The 27754-nt window shown below is 41.4% G+C and overlaps 1 protein-coding gene across 1 annotated transcript in view; it reads left to right on the top strand.

The window, feature by feature from the left end:
- Positions 1 to 16923: 16923 nt before the first annotated feature.
- SPATA16 (spermatogenesis associated 16) overlaps positions 16924 to 27754 on the top strand; it is a 262235-nt gene continuing 251404 nt past the window's right edge. The window contains exon 1 of the mRNA XM_070753649.1: positions 16924 to 17529. Coding sequence (XP_070609750.1) covers positions 16924 to 17529 — 606 coding nt within the window. The remainder of the gene's footprint in view (positions 17530 to 27754) is intronic.

The following is a 27754-nucleotide window of genomic DNA, read 5'->3' as shown; positions in this document are numbered from 1 at the left end:
TTTGTTTCTGTTTGGAAACCACTTCTGGCCTTTGTGCTAGAGATAGGAAAAATGAAATTTTGATTTTGGGTTTAATCAATTAGATAAGTTTGTTGTTATAGAAATGGCTGGTGTACACCTTTATGTAAAAATAGAAAAGTTAAGATTTGATGCTATTATCTTATTCCACTGCACTGAAGTCAATTCCTTTTCTTTCTTTTACCTTTTTTGTCTACGCTTTTCCCTTCCCTTCTTTCCCCCCTCCTCTATTTTCCTATTTTCTTTGGTATTTTTGTACTTTATCATATAAACTAATAAAAAGGGGTAATTAAGCTGTCACACAAAAGCCGACAGACACAGAAGCTTGAGTCACCTTGCAGTGAGAAATTCGAATGACGACATTCAGAGCCCTTTGAGCTTCGTCAATTCTTTTTGGAAGGAAGGTCATAAAATGAAGCATTCTTGCATGCTAACTTAAAGGATGCAAAATCATGGGATAATGCAGAAGCATCATCAGTCTGTGACAGCACTGGCATCCTTCCAGCTGTCTGTAGGACATGAAAGAAGGGACAGGCCTAAGGAGAAAGAATACTTAAGCGACCATCTGTGTCTGGAGACAATTTATTTCTCAGATAATTGAAGGAGAGTTGATAGAGGTGCCGTTGACCAACTCTTTCTTACTTACTTACTTACTTACTTACTTACTTACTTACTTACTTACTTACTTACTTACTTATTTTGTCCAATACACAATGAGGGTTTTAGTGGGTATATATATATATATACACATAGTAAAATACATGATGAAGGTTATAGAGGCAGGACGTTGCAACATATGATCTTGTGGGCAATACTTAGATCTTGTTTAAGGTGTCTTAGTTCTAAACTTTCTAGGCCCAGGATTGAAAGTCTAGTCTTGCACACTTATAAAATTAGCACTACTACAACTGACCAAAAATGTTTCTTTTTTTTCTTTTCTTTTTTTTAAAATTAGGTTTTTTTGTATTTCTGTATTAGTTAGACTTCTACGACAAGCGGAGCAATGGCAGCTCCTTAAATGTTTAATGTTGTATGTCTTTGTATGTCTTTTTGAAAAACCAAAAATGTTTCTAATCCTTTAAAAAATGTTCCAGTAGTAAGTGGTATCTGGTTGCTTTAAAAGAAAAAACACAATCTTATTGGAAACCTTCTTGCTAGTTTAGTCTTCTGTTTACATTCAGCTAGTATTAGTGGTTGATAAAATTTTGCTTTTGTGCCTTGAAGTCAGTGCTGATTTCTGGTAGCAGATAGAGTTATATACCACTTCATATTGTTTTACTGCCCTCTCTAAGTGATTTACAGAATCAGCATATTGCCCCTGACAATCTGACTCCTCATTTTGTCGACCTCGGAAGGAGGGTAGGCTGAGTCAACCTTGAACCAGTGAGAATAACACATCTCGGACATCAACACCCTTGAAAACGTCCAAAGATACTTCACCAGAAGAGCCCTTCACTCCTCCACTCGAAACAGAATACCCTACGAAAGCAGACTATCAATCCTAGGTCTAGAAATCTTAGAACTACAATGCCTAAAACATGATCTAAGTATTGCCCACAAGATCATATGCTTCAACGTCCTGCCTGTCAATGACTACTTCAGCTTCAACCGCAACAACACAAGAGCACGCAACAAATTCAAACTTAATATTAATCGCTCCAAGCTTGACTGTAAAAAATATGACTTTAGCAACCGAGTTGTCGAAGCATGGAACTCATTACCGGACTCAGTAGTGTCAACCCCTAACCCCCAACATTTCTCCCTTAGACTATCCACGATTGACCTCTCCGGGTTCCTAAGGGGTCAGTAAGGGGCGTACGTAAGTGCACTAGCCTGCCTTTCGTCCCCTGTCCAATTGTCTTTCCTTATCTCATATCTCATATATCTTTTCTTCCCTCATATATCTTCTCCTCTATTTTTATATCTTCTCTTTATATATAATATTTCATGTCTATTCTCTTCAATATGTATTGTGTATTGGACAAAATAAATAAACAAAACAAAATAGAATGATCTTTACTAGTCATACCAAAATACAATAGAATGTTGGAAAATAAAAGAGATAACCTCACAGACCCACTGTACAGCTTACATAGCTTCTTGCTCCCAGGTAGATTGAAGATGATAATTTGAAGATGACTTTTGAAAGTTAATGGGAGAAGTTATAATTTTTCATGGCACTGGGAAATTCCAGGATCCGGGTGTGCATCTAATGATTTTCAACACATGAATGCTTCATTGCCCTCCTACTGGTTATCACTCAGATTCCTATTAGCCAGTGGAGCAGAATGATTCCAATGCTACCTTTATGGATCACCTGAGCAGAAGCTTCCAGACAAAGAAGCGTTGTGAACAATACCATGGCATTCTGTACAGTTAACCTGTCAGACAATGGCTTAATTCTGTTGTCTGAGTGTAGAAATATTGAGGAGGGTAATGCACAGCCTGTCTGTTGCAGGGTGATTTTCTCTTTGCAAGTGATGGATTCACAGGAGCTGGGTTTTTGATTCCTGCTGAAATTATATGTCTCCTTCTGGAGAAACCTAGCTTTTTGGAAGCAAAGATTTGTTCATGCTTCCCACCTCTCTTTCAGGATACATAGAATATCTCCTCAGCTCTAAGAAAGACTCTAAATCTAGTCTATTAGTAAAATATCCTGCTCAAAAAAATAAAGGGAACACTCAAATAACACATCCTAGATATGAATGAAATATTCTCATTGAATACTTTGTTCTATACAAAGTTGAATGTGCACAACAGCATGTGAAATTGATTGTCAATCAGTGTTGCTTCCTAAGTGGACAGTTTAATGTGTTGTTTAAGTGTTCCCTTTATTTTTTTTTTGAGCAATATACTATGTGCAAATACAAAAACTGCTAAGACATTCCAAGATGATGCCATTTGAGAAAAGGGAAAACTGAAAATCAACATTTCTCTTTACAAGGTCTGGAAGTTATTTAAAACTATAGCGATGGATGCCCAGTTAAGGTGTATTCTGTGACATAAGGTCAAACCAATCAAGGATGATGCCCTTACCATTTTCTTATAGCATCCTGAAATGTGTAAAAAAATTAAAATAGCCCCACTCAGGAAATATTCTAATGAGGAGAACAACAATGAAACTGGAAGAAAATCTGTAAATGATCATAAATAATAATACAGTAGTACCTCTAGATACGAGTTTAATTCATTCCAAAACCGAGTTCGTATGTCGATCAACTAGCATCTCAAACGAATGCCTTTAGACTTTGCTTTTCCCCGCTGAGATAACCAGAAGCAAGGATTCTTACGCCACCTAGTGGAAGCTTGGCTCGTATCCCGAATTTGAGCTCGGGTGTCGAACAGAAATTTCGCTCCCGTCGTGGCTTGTAACTTGGAATACTCGCACGTGGAGCAGATCATATCTAGAGGTACTACAGTACAAAAGAGAAGAATATGAGGAATGTCTTGTGGTCCCGAGGATTGACAGACAGTCGTGGCATGGTACCTTAGACCCATGTACCTGGCACCTGAGTCCAATAGCAAAGAGGTCGGAGAGGAAGTGATGCCAGAGGCTAAAAGCCAACCAGGGCCTTCTGCACTTCCTGAGGTGCACATGAGTGACTCAGGAGAAGAGGAGGAGCCTCTTCTGGATGCTAGGGCGTGCAGAGCTGCCAGAAGGCAAGAGTGGCTAAATAAGAGGAAGTCTTTGCGTGAATAGATCTGTAGATCAATTGGCCCTGCCCTTAGATTATTTAAGGTTTATCCATGTGATGCTTCAGTGCAGAAGTTAATATCATTCCATTCCAGATGTGGAACTTGTGTTCAGCTTGTGATGTTAAAATTCGACTTTCCTGATTTTTTGCTAATGAGCTCCGGGCTTTCTGCCAACCTTGCATAAGTTACAGTGAAGGATATCTGCTTGGACTCTGGCCAATTGTTAAGACATTAATTAGCAATTGTCTCACTGAATAGGCTTCTTTATGATTTCTTGAACTTTTAAAAATGCCCGATTGCTAAAAAAATATTAGGAGTAAATAATTAGTGTTAAATCAGTGTGTGTGTGTGTGTGTCAATTTCCGGGGGGTGTGGGGGCTCATCGCTTTGGGACAGAACAAAATGCATAAGAGAAATACATAAAATGGAAAATCTTTCAATATATTTAAAGCAGAAAACCATCCAGGAAGTGGTTGGTCATCCATCAAAAGCTAAAAGGATCAGTCTAAGTGCTAATTTTACCCAACCAAATATGTAAATTTGGATTGATGCACCATTTATTGCCTTCAGATGAATATTTTATCCGCACTATCTCTTCCTCCTCTCTTCAATGAGAAGCAAGGCCAAGATATTCCTCTCCTTTTGGTTAATGCTAACTGAAAAACTCAAGGGCAGTTTAAATCCAATAGCTGGTGGTTACTGATTAGGCCTTCTTAGGAATGTTACAATCTCCTAAAACAGGGGTGTCAATCTTCCATTGACACATCGTCATCACGTGATATATCGTGACTTTCCCCCCCTTTGCTAAATCGGGGGTGGGCATGGCCAGTGAATAATGAATCTGAGCCACAGGCCACGAGTTTAACACCCATTTCCTAAGGCAGTGATGGCGAACCTATGGCATGGGTGCCACAGGTGGCACGCGTAGCCATGTCTGCTGGCACATGAGCCGTTGCACTAGCTCAGCTCCAACGTGCATGTGTGTGCCAGCAGCTGATTTTTGGCTTACGCAGAGGCTCTGGGAGGGCATTTCTGGCTTCTAGGGAGCCTCTGGAGGGTATGGGGGAGGGCATTTTTACCCTACCAGCCTTTGGAGCCTGGGGAGGGTGAAACACGAGCCTACTGGGCCCTCCAGCAGTTGGGAAACTGGCCATTTCCAGCCTCCAGAAGTCCTCCGGGGGATGGGGAGAGTTGTTTTTGCCCTCCCCAGGCATTGAATTATGGGTGTGGGCACTCACGCAGGTGCAATAGTACGCACCCACGCTCTTTCGGCACCCAAGGAAAAAAAGGTTCGCCATCACTGTCCTAAGGTATTGTTTGGTTTCAAAATGTCTTTTCAAATTCACAGTTACAAAGAAAAGATTCGTGGTTACTAGACTTGAGGGGGGGGAAATTAAAAATAAAGAGGGAGATAATTTAGTAGTTAACACACAAGGCTGGAAACCAAGAGGCTGTGGATTCTAGTACCACTTTAAGAATTCAAGTTGGCTGGATAACTTTGGGGCAACTGCTTTCTCTCAGCCCAACCCACATCACAGGGTTGTTATCGAGGGTAAAATAGAATCAAAGTTAGATAAACTGTTACAAATTGTTACAGGATTTGAACAAAGATTTATTACAGTGGAGACAGCACTGGGAAATCTCTCCTCAGACATAAAATTAATTAAGAAAAATGCCCTCCCAGAGCTTTTGCGTGAACTTTTTTTTTTTACATTATTTTTAATATTAGAGTTGTTCATATTGTCTTTTTGCTGTTATTAGCCTCCCTGCATCTATGGAGAGGGGCGGCATACAAATCTAATAAGTAAGTAAGTAAGTAAGTAAGTAAGTAAGTAAGTAAGTAAGTAAGTAAGTAAGTAAGTAAGTAAGTAAAAAATTAGCTGGCCACACACATATACATGTTGGAGCTGAGCTATGTTTGCCATCGTGAGTTATTTATAAAAATAATAAAGGCAAGATTAAAAATCTAAACAAACATCCATCTGGAGCCATTTGATCATTTTATAAGATATTAGGTAAGTGTTAAGTAATATACTGGTAAATAACATCAAACATTAATGCCATTTGGATGGGCTGGCTCTAAATGAGTAGAGGCTGTAAAAAATATCATTCTTCTTTCCTTTTCTTCCTTATGGCCAGAGCCTACTTCGATTCTGCCCTTGCTATTTAACCTCAAATGGAGGGCAGTTGTTTTGCTGAGTGATTTATCCTACTGGCACTCATAGGCTTGCCTTTGTAGAAGGAGAAAGGATTAACCCATGGATCAATTGTGTTCTTCTAAGGAATGGAAATCTTTAGACATTTGCATTGTTAAAGGTGCTTGTTATAAGTCCTTGTAGTAAGGAGTCTTTGGAGAGGGACGGCATATAAATCCAATGAATGAATGAATGAATGAATGAATGAATGAATGAATAAATAAATAAATAAATAAATAAAAACATTGAATGTAATTTTTTCATCCATACTTCCTCAAACGGACTAGATTCCTGAGTCTATACTAACTGGAGAAGAGATAATTGAGATAAGTAAAAAAGAAATTGTAAGATGATTTGAGATACTCCACTGCAACAAACCATGTCACCTGCTTTGAGAAACTAAATGTAGAATCGCTGACCACTTAGCAAAAATATGACACTCGAATAGAACTAGAAAATGTCTTGCTTTGCGATGACCCCAATTTTTCAAAGAAATCCAGCAAGATCCAGACCTTACAGATGGTTTAGGTCAGGTCAGTTCCAAGGAAATTAGTCAAATTCATAGTCAAGGACAAAAAAAATGAATAGGCACTTAAAGGATCAATCCTTGCTTAAAAGAAAACCAGCACGGATTTCCCAAAGATAAATTTTGCCTTACCAATTTTTCATAGGTATACTGATAGGGTATATATCTAACCAGGATAATGATCTTGGGTCATAGTAGGTAGTTTAATTAAGGTAGCATCTTGATCTGTGTCAGCTGTGAAAAAGAAAATGTAAAGAAAAAAATAGAATAATCAAAGGTCTCAGACGTGAGAAAAGTTTTAAAATTTGAAAAATTTAGTTGAGAAAAAGCATGCTTGAGACTGTAAAAAAGTTAGCACCCCCCTTCTCCTAGAAAAATGAAATATTCTAGGAAATATTAAACAGGCAGAATATTGTATCTCCCTGGATGAGAAAAGGAGATACATGCTCTTGGAAATGAGCCCCCACTTTTGCTAATAGCCCCGAAAAAACTGGTGCCAACCTATCTACAAGACAAGAGGCTGGGACAGCTTATCTACAACCAAAAGACATTCACCCTCAGGAAATAATAGGATTGGCCCTCTATCCATCTCACCACATGACCCCTGGGAAGATTACATCACCCAGCAAGATTCAACCAAGCCTGGGAATCAAGACAACTTACAAAGTTACCCCTGCATGGCTCCATGGGAATCTGACAACCAATCAGAATACATTTCTTTCACAGGAACAGAATACAAATTAGGCGAAACCACACTCACCATGAGGGATTGTGAAAGGGATCTTGGAGTCTTAGTGGATAACCAGCTAAACATGGGCCAGCAATGTGCAGCAACGGCTAAAAAAGCCAACACAATCCTAAGCTGCATGAACAGGGGGATACACTCCAAGACCAGAGAGGTAATAATACCACTCTATAAGGTCCTGGTCAGACCGCACCTGGAGTATTGCATCCAGTTCTGGTCACCACACTTCAAAAAAGATATAGAGACTCTAGAGAGGGTGCAGAAAAGAGCAACTAAAATGATAAAGGGACTAGAGACCAGGTCATATGAGGAAAGGTTGCTGGAACTGGGCATGGATAGTCTAGTAAAAAGAAGGGTTAGGGGGGACATGATAGCTGTATACAGGTACTTGAGGGGTTGCCACAGAAAGGAGGGGGACACACTGTTTTCCAGGGCACCAGAGGGCCGGACAAGGAATAACGGTTGGAAACTGACCAAGGAAAGATTCAACCTGGAGATAAGAAAGAAATCTCCTGAGAGTGAGAGCGATCAACCAGTGAAACGGCCTGCCAGCGGAGGTTGTGGACTCCCCAACTTTGGACACTTTCAAGAGGAGATTAGACTGCCATTTGGCAGGGGTGATGTAGGATTTCCTGCTCAGGCAGGGGGTTGAACTTGATGATCTGTAAGGTCCCTTTCAACTCTAATAATAAATAAATAAATAAAAATAAGGGTGAAATTCAAAATTTGGCCCTACTGGTTCTGTGGGCCTGGCTTGCTGGGCGTGGCAGGAGAAGGATTCTGCAAACTTCCTATTTGCTCCCCACTCCTGGGGGAAGGATATTGCAATATCTCCATTCCCACCCCACAGAGGTGATATTTGCCGGTTCTCCGGACTCCTCAAATTTTTCCTTACCGGTTCTCCAGAGCATGTCAGAACCTGCTGAATTTCACCCCTGGTATAAACAGGGGTGGGCAGCAGGTAGGACGGGGTGAAACACAGATCCATCAGCGGAAATGAAGATGCGTGCGCAGCTCCAGCTGATTGGCGGCTGTCACTTCCTGGATTACTGGTCTCGGCTTGGCTCTCCTTTTTCCCCCTGCTGCTGCTGCTGCATCTGCACTCCTTGCTTTTCTCCTCTTTCCTCCTTCCCGGCCTCGGACGAGCTTCTCTCTCTCCTGCCCGGCTTCTCTCCAGGCTCACGCGTCCACCTCCTGCCTGACCTGCAAGCAGAAGGAGTGAATGGAAGTGGTGCTGGCAGAATTTATGCTTATAAAAAAATAAAAGGATTCTATTTGTTCTGTCCATTCAAACAAAACAATTTTATTCATTTTTCTGCTTGTTAGACACATATGTATAAGTAGAGTGAATTCATTGGCTGTTATCTTTCTGATTTACTTATTTTGCACTTCTTTGAATTTTGCAATGTTATTTTGAAGTTCCATGTGCATTCAAACATTTCTTAGGGTAAAATATACGGGCAGCTGTTCTATTATAAGACTTCTTTCCAGTGAAAGAAATAAAATAATAAATCAATTATTGAATTCAGAATAAATGAAATAAAGCAGTTCTGGCAATACAGTAGAGGTTTTTTTTCCCCAAGGCAGCTGCTCAAATCTTGGCATTCAACAAAGAAACAGACAATGAATGTTTGATAGGTCTGATTCTCACTTTAAGTAATCGTTTTAGCTCTGGCATCTACGTGGTATTATTGAACTATTAGTGCATTCCATTACATTTTCTGCCAATTTTCTAGATATCAAACTCCCTATCATTAATACCTTTACAGACATCTTTCCCAGTTGGGCTTTTATATAGCTGTCTGAATAAATGAATTTTGATTTATCAACTATTTTGATAAATCATATTCTGATTGCCGTGTCCCCAAATATACAGTTTCCTCAATATACTTTTATCTTCCCAAAATAAATATTCAGACCGATTGTATGCAATGCTGGTTGCCCTATTTGGGTCAACTAATTACCTAGAGATGGATCTTAATCAGCTTTCTCAATGATTTGCCCATTGCTGGTATAATAAAGTCCTTTCGAATTCAGCCTGGATTCCCCCCACCCCCTAAGAAAAATGATAATAGATTTAGTTCTGATGGCTAATAATGAAAAGTGGCAATGTAGTTTTATCACCACCGTTTTGAATTGCCTGCAATATTATCCATTGTGACTACCCAAGTTTATAGATATGGATAAAGCAGTCCAGGCACCAATATATATATATATACAGTGATCCCTCAATTTTAGCGATCTCGATCTTCGCGAAACGGCTACACCACGATTTTTCAAAAAATATTAATTAAAAAATACTCCACGTTTTTTTTTGCTATACCGCGGTTTTTCCCCACCCGATGACGTCACTCTCTTCCTTCCTTTGTCATCTTTCTTTCTCTCTCTCTTTCTCTATCTTGCTTCTTCCTCTCTCACACTCTCTTCCTCCCTCTCTCATCTCTTTCTTTCCTTCTCTCTCTTTCTCTATCTCTCCCCCTCTTGCTCTCGGGCGGTGGGCGGGTGGGCGAGCGGCGGGCGGGCGGGCAGCAGCGAGGAGCCGAAGATCGGAGTTTCCTCTTTGCGTGGGCGGCGGGGAAGACCCAGGGAAGGTTTCTTCGGCCGCCCAGCAGCTGATCTGCTCGGCAGCGCTGCTGCAGGAGGACCCGTGTTCGAAAGCCGGTGAGAGGGGTGGATCGGGCGGGCGGGCGAGCGGCGGGCGGGCGGGTAGCGGTGAGGGTGCCGGACGCGCTGGGGGGGTGGGGGCAGCCGACATTCAAAGCAATCTTTGTCGGCTTCCGCACTTTCATCACTCCCCGGCTCCACCATCTGCGCATGCGCGGCCATGGAAAAAGGGCACGCATGCGCAGATGGTGTTTTTACTTCTGCACCACTATATCGTGAAAAATCGATTATCGCGAGAGGTCTTGGAACGTAACCCTCGCGATACTCGAGGGATCACTGTATACCTATTTTACAAAATATGGGAAAATTGGTACAAATGGCTCAGACATTAAAAATACATTAAAAACCTAAAGGAAAAGTAAAATTAGACACTCCTTCCTTTCATACCCAAATAAAATGAAAATATAGAGAAACTGCACCATAAATCGATGGAACATAAAACCCCTAAAAACAAATTTGTACCTTCCTCAGAAATATCCAAAATGAATACAATATAGTATACAGAACTAAAGAAAATAAAGACACAATTCCACATACTGGATACAAATACTTAATATTAGGTCACTTGATAGCGATAGTCAACAATATGGTTGACAACTTATGTCTTTTATACAACAAATATATCTGTATGTAGTGAAAGAAAATATTAACTGATGATAAACAAATAACTATCTACGTGACATGCATATATTGAACACCAATGAAACTGAACGCTCTATATGTTCTATAGGTTTATAAGCTGATTTGTCTGTCTACTTTCCTTCATTTTTCTTTCTTTCTTTTGTATGTTTTGTTTGTTTAGATTGTTTTTATATGTAGAAACTTATTAAAGATCATTATATATATACATATACCCTGTTTTCCTGAAAATAAGACGTACCCCGAAAGTAAGGCATGTCAGAGGTTTTGCAGAATTTGCTAATATAAGGCACCCCCCGAAAATAAAGCGTAGTCAAGTTTACATACGGTACGGTGGAAAAACATATGGTACCATTCAAAGCTGTTCATAGCAGTACCGTAATAATGTGGCATCCCCTGCTGGCCCCTTCCATCGCTTTGTACTGTCCAGTACAGCAGACACAGTCTGTTGCTGTCTCACCGCCATTACAGTCTCCACTACAGTGCGTAGACTGTAGTTCCTCTGGTGGCCGGAAGCTGCAATAGCGGGAGTATACTGTTGTACCATATAAGTGCCATTGTTTGTGTGTGTAGGTGCCATACTGACAGATACCGTACCGTAATCAGTGTACCGTACGGTACACTTTCTTTGGGGATGTCAGCTTTTCTGCCTGTGAATTTGTCTTACTTGCGAAATATAAGACACCCCCCAAAAATAAGACGTAGCACAACTTTTGGAGCAAAAATTAATATAAGACAGTATCTTATTTTCGGGGAAACATGGTACATTTATATATATATTAAAATATGGGAAAGCATTATTTTTTCCTCTGGAATGCATGGGTTTCCTCCTTCGCTCCTCTACCTCCATAAGAAATATTTTTTAAATGGGAGTTTTGTTGCAAGAAGTTGTCAGAAGTAACATTCTTCACAAATCCTTTCACCTTGCTGCAAGCCTGTTGAAGCAGGTGGCACATCATTTTCAGTAAGGAAAGTGTTTCTTTTTTCCTTTTTTTAAAAAGAGCAACTTAAAAATAATATGGGTCAAATGACAATGACTGAAATGGGGTCATTCTTGTTAACCTACTTTTGCAATTGGAGCAGGGGTGTCAACCTGACTAAGCCACAGCAGCTTTTCCAATATCGCTCCTGCTCTTTAGACTCCGAAGGCAGGCAGTGGGGAAGAAACCAACACGTGAGATGGAATGAAAGAGCAGCAAAAACAGAGACACGTGCAGCCCGGAGTCTGGAATTGCTTCATATTTTTCCACTTAGAAAGTTCTCCCACCCCCCACCCTCTTAGCACCCCTCGAGAATTGTACATGGAGGAGCTAAAATTAGGTCCTGGTAAAAAGGCAGGAACCTGACAGCCCCGGTTTTCTCTCTCTACCCCCTTTAAAATGGCTTCACTTTTCTGGCATTTCTCTTTCCATTTGTAAAAGAAGGTGCCGTGGGGTTTGCCATTTTTTACCCCTGACCTGAAGAGAAGGGGGGAAAGAAGGGAGAAGAGAAGGGGGAGGGGAGCGGAAGGAGGGAAAGGAAAAGGAAAGGATAGGATAGGAAAGGATAGGATAGGAAAGGAGAGAAGAGGAAAGGAAAGAAAAGGAGAGGAGAGGAAAGGAAAGGAGAGGAGAGGAAAGGAGAGGAAAGGGAAGGAAAGGAAAGGAACGAAAAGGAAAGAAAAGAAAATAAAGGAAGAGGGGAGGGGACAGGAGGGGTGGAGAGGAGAGGAGAGGAAAGGATAGGAAAGGAAAGAAAAGGAAAGAAAAGAAAGGAGGAGGGGAGGGGACAGGAGGGAAAGGAAAAGGAAAGGAAAGGATAGGATAGGAAAGGATAGGAAAGGATAGGATAGGAAAGGAAAGGAAAGGAAAGAAAAGGAGAGGAGAGGAAAGGAAAGGAGAGGAGAGGAAAGGAGAGGAAAGGGAAGGGAAGGGAAGGAAAGGAAAGAAAAGGAAAGAAAAGAAAGGAGGAGGGGAGGGGACAGGAGGGAAAGGAAAAGGAAAGGAAAGGATAGGATAGGATAGGATAGGAAAGGATAGGATAGGAAAGGATAGGATAGGAAAGGAGAGAAGAGGAAAGGATAGGATAGGAAAGGAAAGGAAAGGAAAGAAAAGGAGAGGAGAGGAAAGGAAAGGAGAGGAGAGGAAAGGAGAGGAAAGGGAAGGGAAGGGAAGGGAAGGGAAGGGAAGGAAAGGAAAGGAATGAAAAGGAAAGAAAAGAAAATAAAGGAAGAGGGGAGGGGACAGGAGGGGTGGAGAGGAGAGGAGAGGAAAGGATAGGAAAGGAAAGAAAAGGAAAGAAAAGAAAGGAGGAGGGGAGGGGAGGGGAGGGGACAGGAGGGGTGGAGAGGAGAGGAGAGGAAAGGATAGGAAAGGAAAGAAAAGGAAAGAAAAGAAAGGAGGAGGGGAGGGGACAGGAGGGGTGGAGAGGAGAGGAGAGGAAAAGAGAGGAGAGGAAAGGAAAGGAAAGGAAAGAAAAGAAAAGAAAAGAAAAGAAAGGAGGAGGGGAGGGGAGGGGACAGGAGGGGTGGAGAGGAGAGGAGAGGAAAAGAGAGGAGAGGAAAGGAAAGGAAAGGAGAGGAAAGGGAAGGGAAGGAAAGGAAATAAAGGAGGAGGGGAGGGGACAGGAGGGGTGGAGAGGAGAGGAGAGGATAGGAAAGGAAAGAAAAGGAAAGAAAAGAAAAGAAAAGAAAGGAGGAGGGGAGGGGACAGGAGGGGTGGAGAGGAGAGGAGAGGAAAGGAAAGAAAAGGAAAGAAAAGAAAAGAAAAGAAAAGAAAGGAGGAGGGGACAGGAGGGGACAGGAGGGGTCGAGAGGAGAGGAAAGGAAAGGAAAGGAAAGGAAAGGAAAGGAAAAGGTCTAAATTTGAAGAATTCAAAAAACACACAGATCAGTCAGCTCAATTGCATCCATCAAATAAAGGCACTTTTCAAAGCCAATTTGAAAGAAATTGCTGTTTGCAAACCATGCTCTCTCTGTAAATAATATCTGGCCATCTCTGGCTTTCATTTATAATGCAACATGTTCTTTTGGCAAAAAGGAAACATTCTTTTAGATTTAATTTAAAAAAACCTGGGAATGGGACAATCTTTTCTCCCCACATGGTTTCAGCAACCCATCACTGGCAAGGCAAAGTAAATTTATGTAAAACCTTTAAGTAAGAGAATGGGCACATTACAAACCCCCACCCCAGGAAAAAAAAACCTATGGAAGAAAGTAGTTGTTTTTAAAATTGCTAGTAGTTGCTCCTTAAAAAGTGCTGCATATCTGTTTGCCTTTATAAACTGTGTGCATCAATCTACAGAGTCTCGGTGGTACAGTTGGTTAGAGTGCAGTACTGCATGTTTCTTCTGCTGACCACCGGCTGCCAGCAGTTTGGCAGATCAAATCTCAGTAGGCTCAAGGTTGACTCAGCTTTCCATCCTTCCAAGGTCGGCAAAATGAGGACCAGATTGTTGGGGGCAATATATTTACTCTCTGTAAACCGCTTAGAGAGGGCTGTAAAGCACTGTGAGGCGGTATATAAATCTAAATACTATTGCTATCGCTATTGAAACTTTGGTTGTTTGAATCGTTACTGGAGGCATGATTATATATGGATGATTAAAATCTCACACTTCTGTGAACACAGTTAAATAAACACTCCATTGTACAATGGACAGCTCTGTCAGATAACAATGAAGCATGAAAAAGGGTGTCAATGGAAAAGATGACACCCTCCTGTGGACTGACATTAAACAAGAAATGCTTGTCTATCTTTGATTCTACTAAAACTGTAATGGAAATTAGGCTGCTTAACATACAATTTGCCTGGAATTAGGGGTTATGAAGTCACAAATAGGAACCATTAATTAAACAGTCTCCTGTTAGCTTGGAATCCCTTACCAGTTTTTAGGATGTGATCACTGTTATGAAGAATAGTCAAGAAGTCTTTTTATGATGCTAAGGATGAGAAAAATAGAGCTATATCTTTTGACATCCGTTCTCAAAGATACATGCATAGAGCTTTTACTTTTACTTTTCCCTTGTAGTCAGTCTAAGCGTCAGCTATAACCTGTCTTGATCATGTATATCCTTAAATAAAGTCCATTTCTGTCAAAAGGTCTATTTCATGAATAATCAATCATTCATTCAGATTAATGCATGGACTCAACAATGTTTGCTATGCATGCATGAGCATTTTGCCAATAAGAACCCAAATCAAACAAAATATCCCATATGATAATTGAATGATATTAGAATAGAATAGAATGGAATGGAATAGAGTAGAGTAGAGTAGAGTAGAATAGAATAGAATAGAATAGAATAGAATAGAATAGAATAGAATAGAATAGAATAATAGGACCTTGGAGGTCTTCTAGTCCAACCCCACTGATTAACAGTTCTAATTGTCAGGGAATTTCTCCTTAGTTCTAAGTTGCTTCTTTCCTTGATTAGTTTCCACTCATTGCTTCCTATCTTAGGTGCTTTGGAGAATAGCCTGACTCCCTTTTCTTTGTGGCAACCCCTGAGATATTGGAACACTGCTATTGTGTCTCCCCTGGTCCTTCTTTTCACCCCTTCCATCATGCCAGTTCCTGCAAATTCTTTATATGTTTTAGCCTCCAGTCCCTTAATCATCTGTGTTGCTCTTCTCTGCACTCTTTCTAGAGCCTCAACATATTTTTACATTGGGACAACCAAAATTGGATGCAGTATTCCAAGTGTGTCCTTACCAAGGCATTTTAAAATGGTATTAACACTTCATGTGATCGGAGTTGGGTTCTTGTTTTCTTTGATGCTGGTTCACTCCTTTACACACTATGCTCTTGTTGTGCGCCCCTGTGCATGCATGCCGCGGTGCTAAAAAAAACAGTTTATGCGTAGAAGCAAAAAGCAGCTTCTTTGTTTACGCAGAAACAAAAAACAAGATTACAGCACCTATGGAGAGTCATTTTGGGGGCTTGGTAGGCCTGGGTCACTGCCAGTTCTAGTGACCCAGGCCACCAAGTTACTACAGGTTCCATCGAATCTTTTCAAACCAGGAGTAACCCACTTCTGCACATGAGTATAATAATTTATTAAATGTACATGCTGCCCAACTGCAACTACTTTGAGCCCATGTTGGGGCCTGGATGGGTGTCAACAGACTCACACTCAACCCTGATAAGACGGAGTGGCTGTGGGTTTTGCCTCCCAAGGACAATCCCATCTGTCCGTCCATCACCCTGGGGGGGGGGGAATTCTTAACCCCCTCAGAGAGGGTCCGCAACTTGGGCGTCCTCCTCGATCCACAGCTCACATTAGAGAAACATCTTTCAGCTGTGGCGAGGGGGGCGTTTGCCCAGGTTCGCCTGGTGCACCAGTGGCGGCCCTTTTTGGACCGGGAGTCACTGCTATTTGGACCGGGAGTCACAGTCACTCATGCCCTCATCACCTCGAGGCTCAACTACTGTAACGCTCTCTACATGGGGCTACCTTTGAAGAATGTTCGGAAACTTCAGATCATGCAGAATGCAACTGCGAGAGCAATCATGGGCTTTTCCAATCAGTTTCCGGTCATAATTCAAAGTGTTGGTTATTACCTATAAAGCCCTTCATGGTACCGGACCAGGATATTTGCGAGACCGCCTTCTGCTGCACGAATCCCAGCGACCGGTCAGGTCCCACAGAGTTGGTCTTCTCCAGGTCCCGTCAACTAAACAATGTTGTCTGGCGGGACCCAGGGGAAGAGCCTTCTCTGTGGCGGCTCCGACCCTCTGGAATCAGCTCCCTCCAGAGATTAGAACTGCCCCTACCCTCCTTGCATTTCGTAAACTCCTTAAAACCCACCTCTCTCATCAAGCGTGGGGAACTGAGACATCTCCCCCTGCCTATGTAGTTTTAGCGCATGATATGACTGTATGCATGTTTTTTATATTGGGGTTCCTTGCTTTTAGATTTTTTAAATGTACAATTGTTATTTTAGATTTTAAATTATTAGATTTGTCAATATATATTGTTTTTGTCACTGTTGTGAGCCGCCCCAAGTCTGTGGAGAGGGGCGGCATACAAATCTAAATAATAATAATAATAATAATAATAATAATAATTATTATTATTATTATTATTATTATTATTTTAGAATTAACTCAGTGCTATTCAGTCATCTCACCCATCTGCTAACCTCAAATAAATGGAACTCCAAACAACACCTATAATTTTTGCAGATCATGGATTTAGGGGACAAAACCAGAAGTCAAAATATATTTTGCAAAGCTTTGAAGACATGACACTTATTTGCTGATATACAAAAGACGAGATGATTCTGAAATCCAGGCAACTTTCTTTTTGTTCTTTGCTATAGCTGACTGGCTGCCTTGGAAAGCTGTGTGCAAATTGAACAATATGTTTCCCCTGCACTGTTTTGTTTGCCGAACTCCAAATGGTAAATCTTTGCGCTTCCTTTTCCCCACTCAGGATTTGCGTGTGTAGATTGTGAGTCATGGAGTCAGCAAACAGCACACGCTTTGAGAACATCACGAAAGAAGCCTGTCGAAAAGAGTACGCCGTTCAGCAGTTGAGAATAGCTGCCCAGCATCAGAACGATACTCTAGAAGATTTGCAAGTGGTAAAATTCCCTCTGGGAGCCGAGACGACAGAAAATGTGATGGAGAAATTAAAAACAGGAAGTAATGGTGCCAAGGAGAAGCAGTGTAATGATTTAGAGAGGCCGAGCCTTAAACGTAAGATGGAGGGCGATGAGAAGATGGTAATGAAGAAAGAACCGCGCCTGCTGGAACAAGAAAACTTGGCTTCAACCATGTTGGTGTCCCATATCCCTCTGAAGAGCCTTGTAGAAGTAGAAATGAAGTTGATTTACACAGATGAAGAGAACGTTTGCTATGAGTTCTTGGAACCTCAGAATCCCAGCTCTGCACAGACCAAGCCCTTGGAGGTTGGAGGCCCAGATAGTCAAGGAACAACAAACAACACGAGTTTTCAGCCCCAGATGGATAAATGGCTTCAGGTGTCCTTGAAAGATGCGAGCACTTGTTACAGACAGAAGAAGTATGCCATGGCAGCTGGGCAGTTCAGGACAGCTCTTGAGGTAAGGAGGATAAATAAGGCTCAGGGAAGTGGGGAGGGAAGGCCATACAGTAAAGTCAAGGAAGGGGCGGCCTGCTTTCCCCGTGGGGGGGGGCACCGTTCCAGTAGTGGAAATGGAGCTGCACATGCCGCTCCAGCTGACTGGCGGTCAGGCACACATGCCTGGTGCAAGATTTGCTTTCTGCATATGCACAGGAAATGAAATCTTATGCAAGAACATGTGCAACCGTGAGATTTTGGCTGATTTTTTGTACCCGCACATGTGCTGAAGCAAAAAAACAGCGAGAATTGCCGAAATCTTGCGGTCACACACATCCTCACACAATATTTTGGTTCCTGCACATGGACAGGAAGCAAATCTCACTCTGGACTTGTGCATCCGAACCCCGCCTACATGATTGTGACTGCTGACCACACCCGCCACCCACCCGGAGGCATCCCGGTAAAACAGACCTGGGCAAATGACAGCCCATGGGCCGCATCTGGCCAGCCTGCTGCCTGTGATGGGCCCGCAGAGGTCAGGAAATGGAGGGAGGGAGGGAGGAAGGAAGGAAGGAAGGAAGGGGTAGGCAATTAATTTATAATTATAGTATATAATATATAATATAATATAATATATGATTTAATATAATATAATATAATGTAATGTAATGTAATGTAATATATAATTATAATTTATAATTATAATATTATTAACTCAGTTCTACCCAATAATTTATTTATTTATTGGATTTGTATGCCGCCCCTCTCCGCAGACTCGGGGCGGCTAACAACAGTGATAAAAAACAGCATGTAACAATCCAATACTAAACAACTAAAAACCCCTTATTATAAAACGAAAGATACATACAAACATACCATGCGTAAATTGTAAGGCCTAGGGGGAAAGAATATCTCAGTTCCCCCATGCCTGATGGCAGAGGTGGGTTTTAAGAAGCTTACTAAAGGAAAGGAGGGTGGGGGCAATTCTAATCTCTGGGGGGAGTTGGTTCCAACGGGCCAGGGCCGCCACAGAGAAGGCTCTTCCCCTGGGTCCCGCCAAATGGCATTGTTTAGTTGATGGGACTCGGAGAAGGCCAACTCTGTGGGACCTAACTGGTCGCTGGGATTCGTGCAGCAGAAGGCGGTCCCTGAGATAATCTAATATACAGTATTGGGTAGAACTGAGTTAATTATATTAGTCTGGCCCTCTAAAACCATCCCAATTTCTTATGCGGCCCCATGGCAAAATTAATTGCCCACCCCTGTGGTAAACAAAGGTAAATGTGGCCCCTCACTGGGTCAAGGGCAGAAGTTTATTTGTTTCTTGTGATATTTTACTGGAATCCTTCCACTGGAATTCCCTGCGCTCTTTCTAGATTCTCAACATCATTTTTTTAATATTGTGGTGACCAAAATGGAATGCAATATTCCAAGCCTGTTGTCCATTTCATGCTCACTTCTGCGTTGTATTTTACAACTTGTCAAGGAAACCAGGGCTTGATGGAGAAGGGAGAAATGGCGAGCTTTGCTTAAATGGCCCTCTAAAAATGGGTAAGTGACACTGATTAGATATCCATTAACTGGAAACTGGAGCTATTGGTTTTTACAGGAAAGCCATTGTTAATATGTGGTCCTGATTTCTCCAGTGCTCCCAATTTGATTTGATTATCCTGGAAATCCCTTCTATGATAACAGCGTAACTCCTACGGTGCCGAGGTTCATAATAATCTCATAATGACTTAGGTTTAATCAGATTTTCGTTCCCCTGTCCTATTCCCTACAATGTTGCTATAAAAACTGACAAACAAAACAATCGCTGTTTAAACATCTTTATCAATCCTCTTCCCGCTCTTCTCTACGGTCTATCATCTCAAATATATAAACACAGAAAGGCGCATAATGAAAAACATCAGAAATTGGATTACCGGTGCTGGGAACGAGCTCTGATAAACTGTTTGCTCTCGTGGTAGATTCTTTCCTCCCCACAGATGGGCTGATTTAAGCTGGTGTCAGGCCGAAGCCATCGTTTGAGTTAGAGACTTCGGCCTGCCAGCTGAGCCAATTCATAGCATTTACTATATGGGTGGTCCTTAAGGGAGCCCAAAATTTTTACTGCTAAGCAAGACAGGTGTTAAGCTAATTTTGCCCCATTTATAAACTTTCCTTGCCACTGTTATTAAGTGAATCACTGTTGCTGTTAAGGTGGTTTGTTTGTTTGTTTGTTTGTTTGTTTGTTTGTTTGTTTACTTACTTACTTACTTACTTACTTACTTACTTACTTACTTACTTACTTATTAGATTTGTATGCCGCCCCTCTCCGAAGACTTGGGGCGGCTAACAACAATATAAAAAGACAATGTAAACAAATCTAATATTAAAAACAATCTTAAAAACCCCAATTTAAAGAACCACTCATACAAACAAGCCTACCATGTATAAATTCTATAAGCCTAGGGGGAAGGGAAATTTCAATTCCCCCATGCCTGATGACAGAGGTGGATTTTAAGGAGCTTGTGAAAGGCAAGGAGGGTGGGGGGCAACTCTGATAACTGGGGGGGAGCTGGTTCCAGAGGATCGGGGCTGCCACAGAGAAGGCTCTTCTCCTGGGTCCCACCAAACGACATTGTTTAGTCGATGGGACCCGGAGAAGGCCAACTCTGTGGGGACCTAACCGGTCACTGGGATTTGTGCGGCGGAAGGCGGTCCCGGAGATATTCTGGTCCAATGCCATGAAGGGCTTTATAGGTCATAACCAACACTTTGAATTGTGACCGGAAACTGATCAGCAACCAATGCAGACTGCGGAGTGTTGGTTGTAACATGGGCATACCTTGGGAAACCCATGATTGCTCTCGCAGCTGCATTCTGCACGATCTGAAGTTTCCGAATACTTTTCAAAGGTAGCCCCATGTAGAGAGCCTTACAGTAGTCAAACCTCAAGGTGATGAGAGCATGAGTGACTGTAAGCAGTGAGTCCTGGTAACACATTTGATAAGTCAGTCTGACTTCCCTATTGACTTTGCTTGTCAGAAGGTTGCAAATGGCGATGACGTTACCCCTGAGACAAATCAATACGAGCCAGGGCAATTCAGATCAAGCGTAAGCAAAAAAATTTACTACCACACTGTGGTCGTGGCTTATTTTATGGGTGTAGTTTGCCAGACATGTGACCAAGTGGGAGTGGCTTGATCATCATGTGAGCGGGATTGGCTTAAAGGTCATGTGACTGGCTTAAAGGTGGCCAACTTGACGTCACTCACGTCAAGGGTTTGGGTTAGGGTGTCTGGCTTCTCCTCGCCTCAAAGAGATACAATTTCCCTATCTATTTGCTATTGCTGAACATCCAAAATACACTATTTAATTCTATGCATATATGCCATATGTGTACATGCATATTACACACAGAAACACAAAAATATACTATATTGATAAAACTGAACGGGTCCAAAGACGGGCTACAAAAATGGTGGAAGGTCTTAAGCATAAAACCTATCAGGAAAGACTTAATGAACTCATTCTGTATAGTCTGGAGGACAGAAGGGAAAGGGAGGACATGATCGAAACATTTAAATATGTCAAAGGGTTAAATAAGGTCCAGGAGGGAAGTGTTTTTAATAGGAAAGTGAACACAAGAACAAAGGGGCACAATCTGAGGTTAGTTGGGGGAAAGATTAGAAGTAACGTGAGAAAATATTATTTTACTGAAAGAGTAGTAGATGCTTGGAACAAACTTCCAGCAGACGTGGTTGGTAAATCCACAGTAACTGAATTTAAACATGCCTGGGATAAACATATATCCATCCTAAGATAATATACAAGAAATAGTATAAGGGCAGACTAGATGGACTAGATAATGATTCTATACTTTATCTACTACAGTGGAACCCCGACATAAGAGCTGCTCTACTTAAGAGCAACTCGAGATAAGAGCTGGGAGGGGAGAGATATTTTTGTTCTACTTACAAGCCCAAATTCGAGATACAAGCGCCAAGGAGCTGTCTCCTGAAGCCAAACGCTAACTTCCGCGTTCGGCTTCAGGAGACAGCTGCGAAGCGGCGCGCGTGTTTTAAAAGGTTGCAGCCGGCCTGGGGGGCTCGGGGGGGTGCTTGCAGCTTTCTTTCTTGCTCTTTTTCTTTCTCTCTTTTACCTTCCCTTCCTCTATTTCTTCTTTTCTTTCTCCTTCCCACCTTCTTCCCTCCCTCCCTCCCCTCATTCCTCTCTTACTCTCCCCTTTCATAAGTTTCCTTGCTTCCTTCCTCTGTTCCTGTCCCTTCCCCCTTTCTTTCTTTCTTTCTTTCTTTCTTTCTTTCTTTCTTTCTTGCTTTCTTTCTTGCTCTTTTTCTTTCTCTCTTTTACCTTCCCTTCCTCTATTTCTTCTTTTCTTTCTCCTTCCCACCTTCTTCCCTCCCTCCCTCCCTTCACTCATTCCTCTCTTACTCTCCCCTTTCATAAGTTTCCTTGCTTCCTTCCTCTGTTCCTGTCCCTTCCCTCTTTCCTTCCTTCCTTCCCACCCTCCGTCCATTCATTCACCCATTCCTCTCTTGATCGCTTAAAGCCGGTCCCTGGTGCAAAAAGGGTTGGGGACCTCTGTCCTACAGGATTGGGTGGCAGAGAAGTTGAACATATGTAAATTTAAAAGTTTAAGAAAGTTTACAAGTTAAGTGAAAGAAACTTCATTATTCATTTATATGTACATGTACATTTCTTCATTAAAAACATGTCTTTCTGCATAATTTAGACTAACTTTGTGAGTTTTTTTAGGGCTGGAACCAATTAAAATTATTTACATTAATTCCTATGGGGAAAAGTCGTTCGAGATAAGAGCTGCTCGACTTAAGAGCCCAGGTCCGGAACGAATTAAACTCGTATCTCGAGGTACCACTGTATATGTATGTGTATGTACACACACACAAACACACACACATGCACACATGCACAGCTCTTCTAAAATTATACTCAGTCAACCTAATTTACTGCGATAGGAAAAACAGAAGGGGAAAAAAGAAAAAAATTCAAAAATGTTCTACCAGTTCTGTGTACCTGACCGTACCCATAGGAGCCCATCACTGCACTTGCCATCCTTGGTCCAAAGCAGAACCGAATAAAGTTCAACAATCTCTTCCCAGTGCAAACTTTTCTTCTAGTGTGAAAAAAAAATGTTGCTTTGTATTCTGTGTGCTACAGTATGTGGAATGCAAGCAAATCACTTCTAAGACTTGGCCTCCTTTAAAAAAAAAACACTTCCCAATTAATCCACAGGGAAGCAACATTTTTAAAACCCTTGTGGCTTCCCGCAACCCCCCTTAGTATTCTTGAAAGTACTGTAGATCCAGGCTGCTGGGAACATGGCATTTTCAGCTGTATGACCTGGTTTTTTTCCCCCTCTCAGCTCTGCAGTTCCCAAAGTGCTATCGTAAATGTTAACTAGGTGTTGTGATTGGCTCTGGCCCAGCTCCTGCCCCAGGGAATGTGGAGGTGGAGCCAGGGGAAACGTCAACATGTCCTAGGCCTGTTTTGTTGCCGGCAGAGTCAGGGAGTGCAGTTTCCTCGGACGAAGAAGAAGGTGGGGGTGACTTGGAAGAGGGGGGGCTTGGCACACAGCCCAGGAAGCCAATCACCATTATCTTCGGTTGATTCGGATGATGAAGTGTTAGACCCACGTAGGCGCAGACTTATGCATAGAAGAGACCAATTGAGGAAATATTACAGGAGATAAGAGAGGCCACCTGTGTTTGGGTGGGGTTCCAGTAATTAGAGCTGCTGTTATAAATAGCAGCGTGCTAGTTTGGCCATTGTGGAAGATTATCTGATCACAGTTCTTCAGGATCGTGCCTCGCTGTGTCTGAACTTTGTTTGTGGATTTTTCATGCCTTTGACACCAAAGCAGAGTAAAGTGTGTGTGTGTTTCACTTCGTGGGAAGAAGGAGGGCTCTGACGTTTCTTCACAGCTACTAGCTAAGTACTTTAGGACTGATTAAGGGACTTGTACAGCCAACAAGGTTGCTTTGGGGAAGAGTGCTCTTTGCAATACAAAAAGGGTGCTTTGTTTCTTTTGAATTTTGTGATAAAGGACATTGTTTTGGATTTTCAAATGTGTGTGTGTCTGAAATTTGTACCTGTGAATTTTCGGGAGGCTTCTACCAGAGAGCCCAGCAGAACAAGCAGACCATTTTTGATAGCCATCCTTCCTCCCCCATCTTCTTTAAAATGTTTGCTTGGGACCGTTGCCTGGCATCATCTTGAATTTAGAGAAGGCAAATCCCCAAATTAAGGGAAGATGAAACTCATTGTTTCTCCAATCCCCATTAAAAATGTAAATCACAGTAGGAATGCAACGATTGTGTTTTGAGAGCCAAATAAATGGAGCTGTTGGCAAACCCTTCAGTTTTGTGAACTGACCCATTGAACATGAATTTGGCTAAACTCCAGGAGACAGTGGAGGGCAGGAAGGCTTGGTCCATGGGGGTCAATCACAAAGAGTCAGACACAATTTAGCAACTGAACAACAACAAAACTGTTTGTGAATCATCTTAAAGTGGTTTTCCCTAATAGGATAGACTCCTGAAGTTTTTAATGCAAATTTCTTAACTTGTGTGACTTTCCTTATCAAGCGAACATAAAGCCATCTTGCCAACCTCCTTCAACCAATGTCCACCAGAGTCATGAACTTCCAACTATCTGGATTCTCTTCATATATGGTTAAGAGGGCTGAGAGCTGAAGCCCACATATATGGCCAGAATGAGAAACACTGCATGGTGGCAAGAAAATTGATCATATACATATAAATCGACACCCATTGCCCTTTTGGGGACCATCTCTATTTACATTTGGGCATTGATGTAATGTTTTTCAGCAAAGGTTGGCATTGTCAACAGGGCAGGACCTCTGTAAGTGGTACATAAAGAAAAAGGATCTGAAGGGTACCAACAGAGCTGTCCTAGATCACTCTCATACTACTACCTCATTTGTGCTGGAAGCAGTGAAGGGCTACCAAACATTTTACTACCACGCTGTGAGCGTGGTTTTTGCAAGACTCCCTGCATTGTCTTTCAATATCTTTCAATGCAAATTGGGGTAGAGTTTCATTTTCGCTACCTCACTGCATTTCCCCCCCGTCTGGGCAGCAGCCCACCCCTAGTTAGAAGCACCTACCAAGGCACTTTCGAGTTGAAAAGATTAGCAGGTGACATCCCCATTGTTCAGAAGATGCCCAAGGGAGTTCCTTTCATGTCCCTGGTATTTTCCCACTGAAGTGGTACCTATTTATCTACTTACTTACTTACTTACTTACTTACTTACTTACTTACTTACTTACTTACTTACTTACTTACTTACTTACTTATTTTGTCCAATACACAATGAGGGTTTTAGTGGGTATATATCTATATGCACATAGTAAAATACATGATGAAGGTTATAGAGGAGATACTCATAGTAAAATATATCTATGAAAGAATAGAAAAGAAGATATAGTAATAGAACATATCAATGAAAGAATAGAAGAAGAGATATAAGAATAGAAGAAAGGTATAGGAGATATAGGAGAGCAATAGGACAGGGGACGGAAGGCACTCTAGTGCACTTGTACTCGCCCCTTACTGACCTCTTGGGAATCTGGATAGGTCAACCATAGATAATCTAAGGGTAAAGTGTTGGGGGTTTGGGGATGACACTATGGAGTCTGGTAATGAGTTCCTCGCTTCGACCACTCGATTACTGAAGTCATATTTTTTACAGTCAATTTTGGAGCGGTTAAAATTAAGTTTAAATCTGTTGTGTGCTCTTGTGTTGTTGTGGTTGAAGCTGAAGTAGTTTATATTTGCAGGATTTCGAACTGCTAGGTTGTCAGGAACTGGGGCAAGTGGACAGGAGCTGATTCCATCACACGGCTCACTCTCAGATTTCGAACGTCCAAGCTGTCAATTTTTCAATTGTCTTCTAACACAGCATCCCAACAACATAAGCCACCATTGCCCCACTCCCATAATTTATAGAAAAGGAGAAGAAAATCATGTACAGTCATTTCATTTATATATTTTATTTTACTTATTTATTTGTCAATCAAGCATAGGATAGTAGTTTATATAAACTTAACATAGAAAGTAATGATAAAAGAAAACAATAAGACAGTAGGACAGGGACACTAGGCACAATGGTGCGCTTATGCACACCCCTTAGAAAAGGGGAGAGGTCAACTGTAGACAATCTAAGGTTGATTATTTTGGGCTTTGGGGAAGAAACAACAGAGACAGGTAGTGAATTCCAGGCCTTGATCACTTTATTATTATTTATTTATTCATTCATTCATTCATTCATTCATTCATTCATTCATTTATTTATTTATTTATTTATTTATTAGATTTGTATGCCGCCCCTCTCCGTAGACTGCTGAAGTCGTATTTTCTGCAGCCTAGTTTGGAGCGGTTGAACTTTAATTTGACTCTATTACAGGCCCAAGTGTTGTTGCGGTTGAAGGTGACGTAGTCATTAACAGGAAGGACATTTTAGTATATGATTTTGTGAACTATGGTTAGAACAGTTCAGAAGTGACGTAGTTGTAAATTGTCTAATTCCATTGCCCTCTATTTCTGATTTCTTGGGAAACCTCGAATATATTGGCATTTTTCTATAAACTCCTGCTCTTCCCCTTTCTCCACCACATCTTTATGCTACTCTTCCTTGATTTTCTATTCCAGCCCAGGAGAAAAGCATAGGCTCAAAACACCCTACACACAAAACCTGGATTTGTGGTGTTCCTTGCCAATCGTTGTCATTATCCCAGGTATTGCATTGCTCAGAAGCGCTTCCGATCCGTTTTCAATCTTTCGTTGTGATGCAGGATTCCCCAGAGGATCTAAAACAGTCTATTTGGTGTGTGCATGTTTATTAACCACGGTAGTTGTTTGGAGACAACTTGTAATTAGCTCCCGTGATTTCTCCCCAGAGGGAATATTTTCTCAACACCTGGCCCCCTGAGAAATGTCTTAGAAGAGGCTGTATCAGCCCACCTGCACAAGTCATGTGACACCGCAATGTTTAATCTTTTCTCCTCTCCTCTGTGCTCAAATATTGATTGTCTTTTAATTCTCTTTTTCTAAGAAGTGGAACGGTTAGAGTTCCAGAGGTTTTTTTTGATAAATTTTACTTTAGCTTCTGGTAGGAATAAATTAGCAAAGGGTAGAAAATTAGTGTCCAGTATTTTTAGCTGTTGCAAAAATAGAATTGTAAAACCTCCCTATATATGTTTCCATATATTTTGTGGGCTGTGTTTGAACTTTTTTATTGCCAATCAGTTTGAGAATCATCCAGGGAGAAAGGCAGGATACAAGTGGAATTCATCACCATGCTTTATCGAACTTGTTATTAATTGATTAGTTGCGATTCTTCCTTTGGATGATTGGATTAGTCCTTGCAATTTTTATCTGAACTTTTTCTGGAAGAGTTCAAGATGACTTACATGATGTTTTCCTTAATTTTATCTTTCAACCAAGAGCTCTGAAATGTCCCTACTGTGCAAACTCTGAGGCTAAGTAAGGACCTGAATTTTAGATCCACTTTCACAGATGAAACACGAAACATTAGAATATCATGCAAAAGTTCATTTATTTCAGTAACGCAACTTACTCATTACATGCAAGGCAAGATAGTTCAAGCCATGATTTGTCATTATATTTGTTTGTTTGTTTATTTATTTATTATTAGAGTTGGAAAGGACCTCGTACGTCATGTAGTCCAACCCCCGCTCAAGCAGGAGTCTCTACACCATTTTAGACAAAAGGGGAAACACCCCAATTTTTGCAAAAAAACTCTAAAGTGCACAGAAGGTTTGGGAGGCTTGCAGAGCACTGGGAGGATAATAACTTTTTAAAAAAACTTACCTCTTTGAAATCTTATATACCAGTGTGTCTTATATACCAGTGCGTCTTATAGTCCGAAAAATGTCGTAGGGTTTTTCTACCTCTTGTAAAATGTTAAAGTGAGGTCATCACAAGATCTAAATCTGGCTAGGTTCAAGACTTATAGAACGAAGTGCTATTTTACAGTGAATGTCTGTGGAAATTCTCAGTCATCCAGGTCATGTTTGTCCCAAAGTTGCTTTTTTCAAGGGGCAACTGGACTGAGCTGGAGAGACTTATTGGATGAGAAGCTAAATGTCTTCAAAGAAAAACCAGCAAGTCCAGTTGCCTCTTGAAAAAGCACCTTTGGGATTATTTTAGGAGTACAGTATACATATGGAAGATCT

The sequence above is a fragment of the Erythrolamprus reginae genome, chromosome 5 (genome assembly GCF_031021105.1).
Source record: "Erythrolamprus reginae isolate rEryReg1 chromosome 5, rEryReg1.hap1, whole genome shotgun sequence".
Lineage (NCBI taxonomy): Eukaryota > Metazoa > Chordata > Lepidosauria > Squamata > Dipsadidae > Erythrolamprus > Erythrolamprus reginae.
This window is presented reverse-complemented; position numbering and strand designations above follow the sequence as displayed.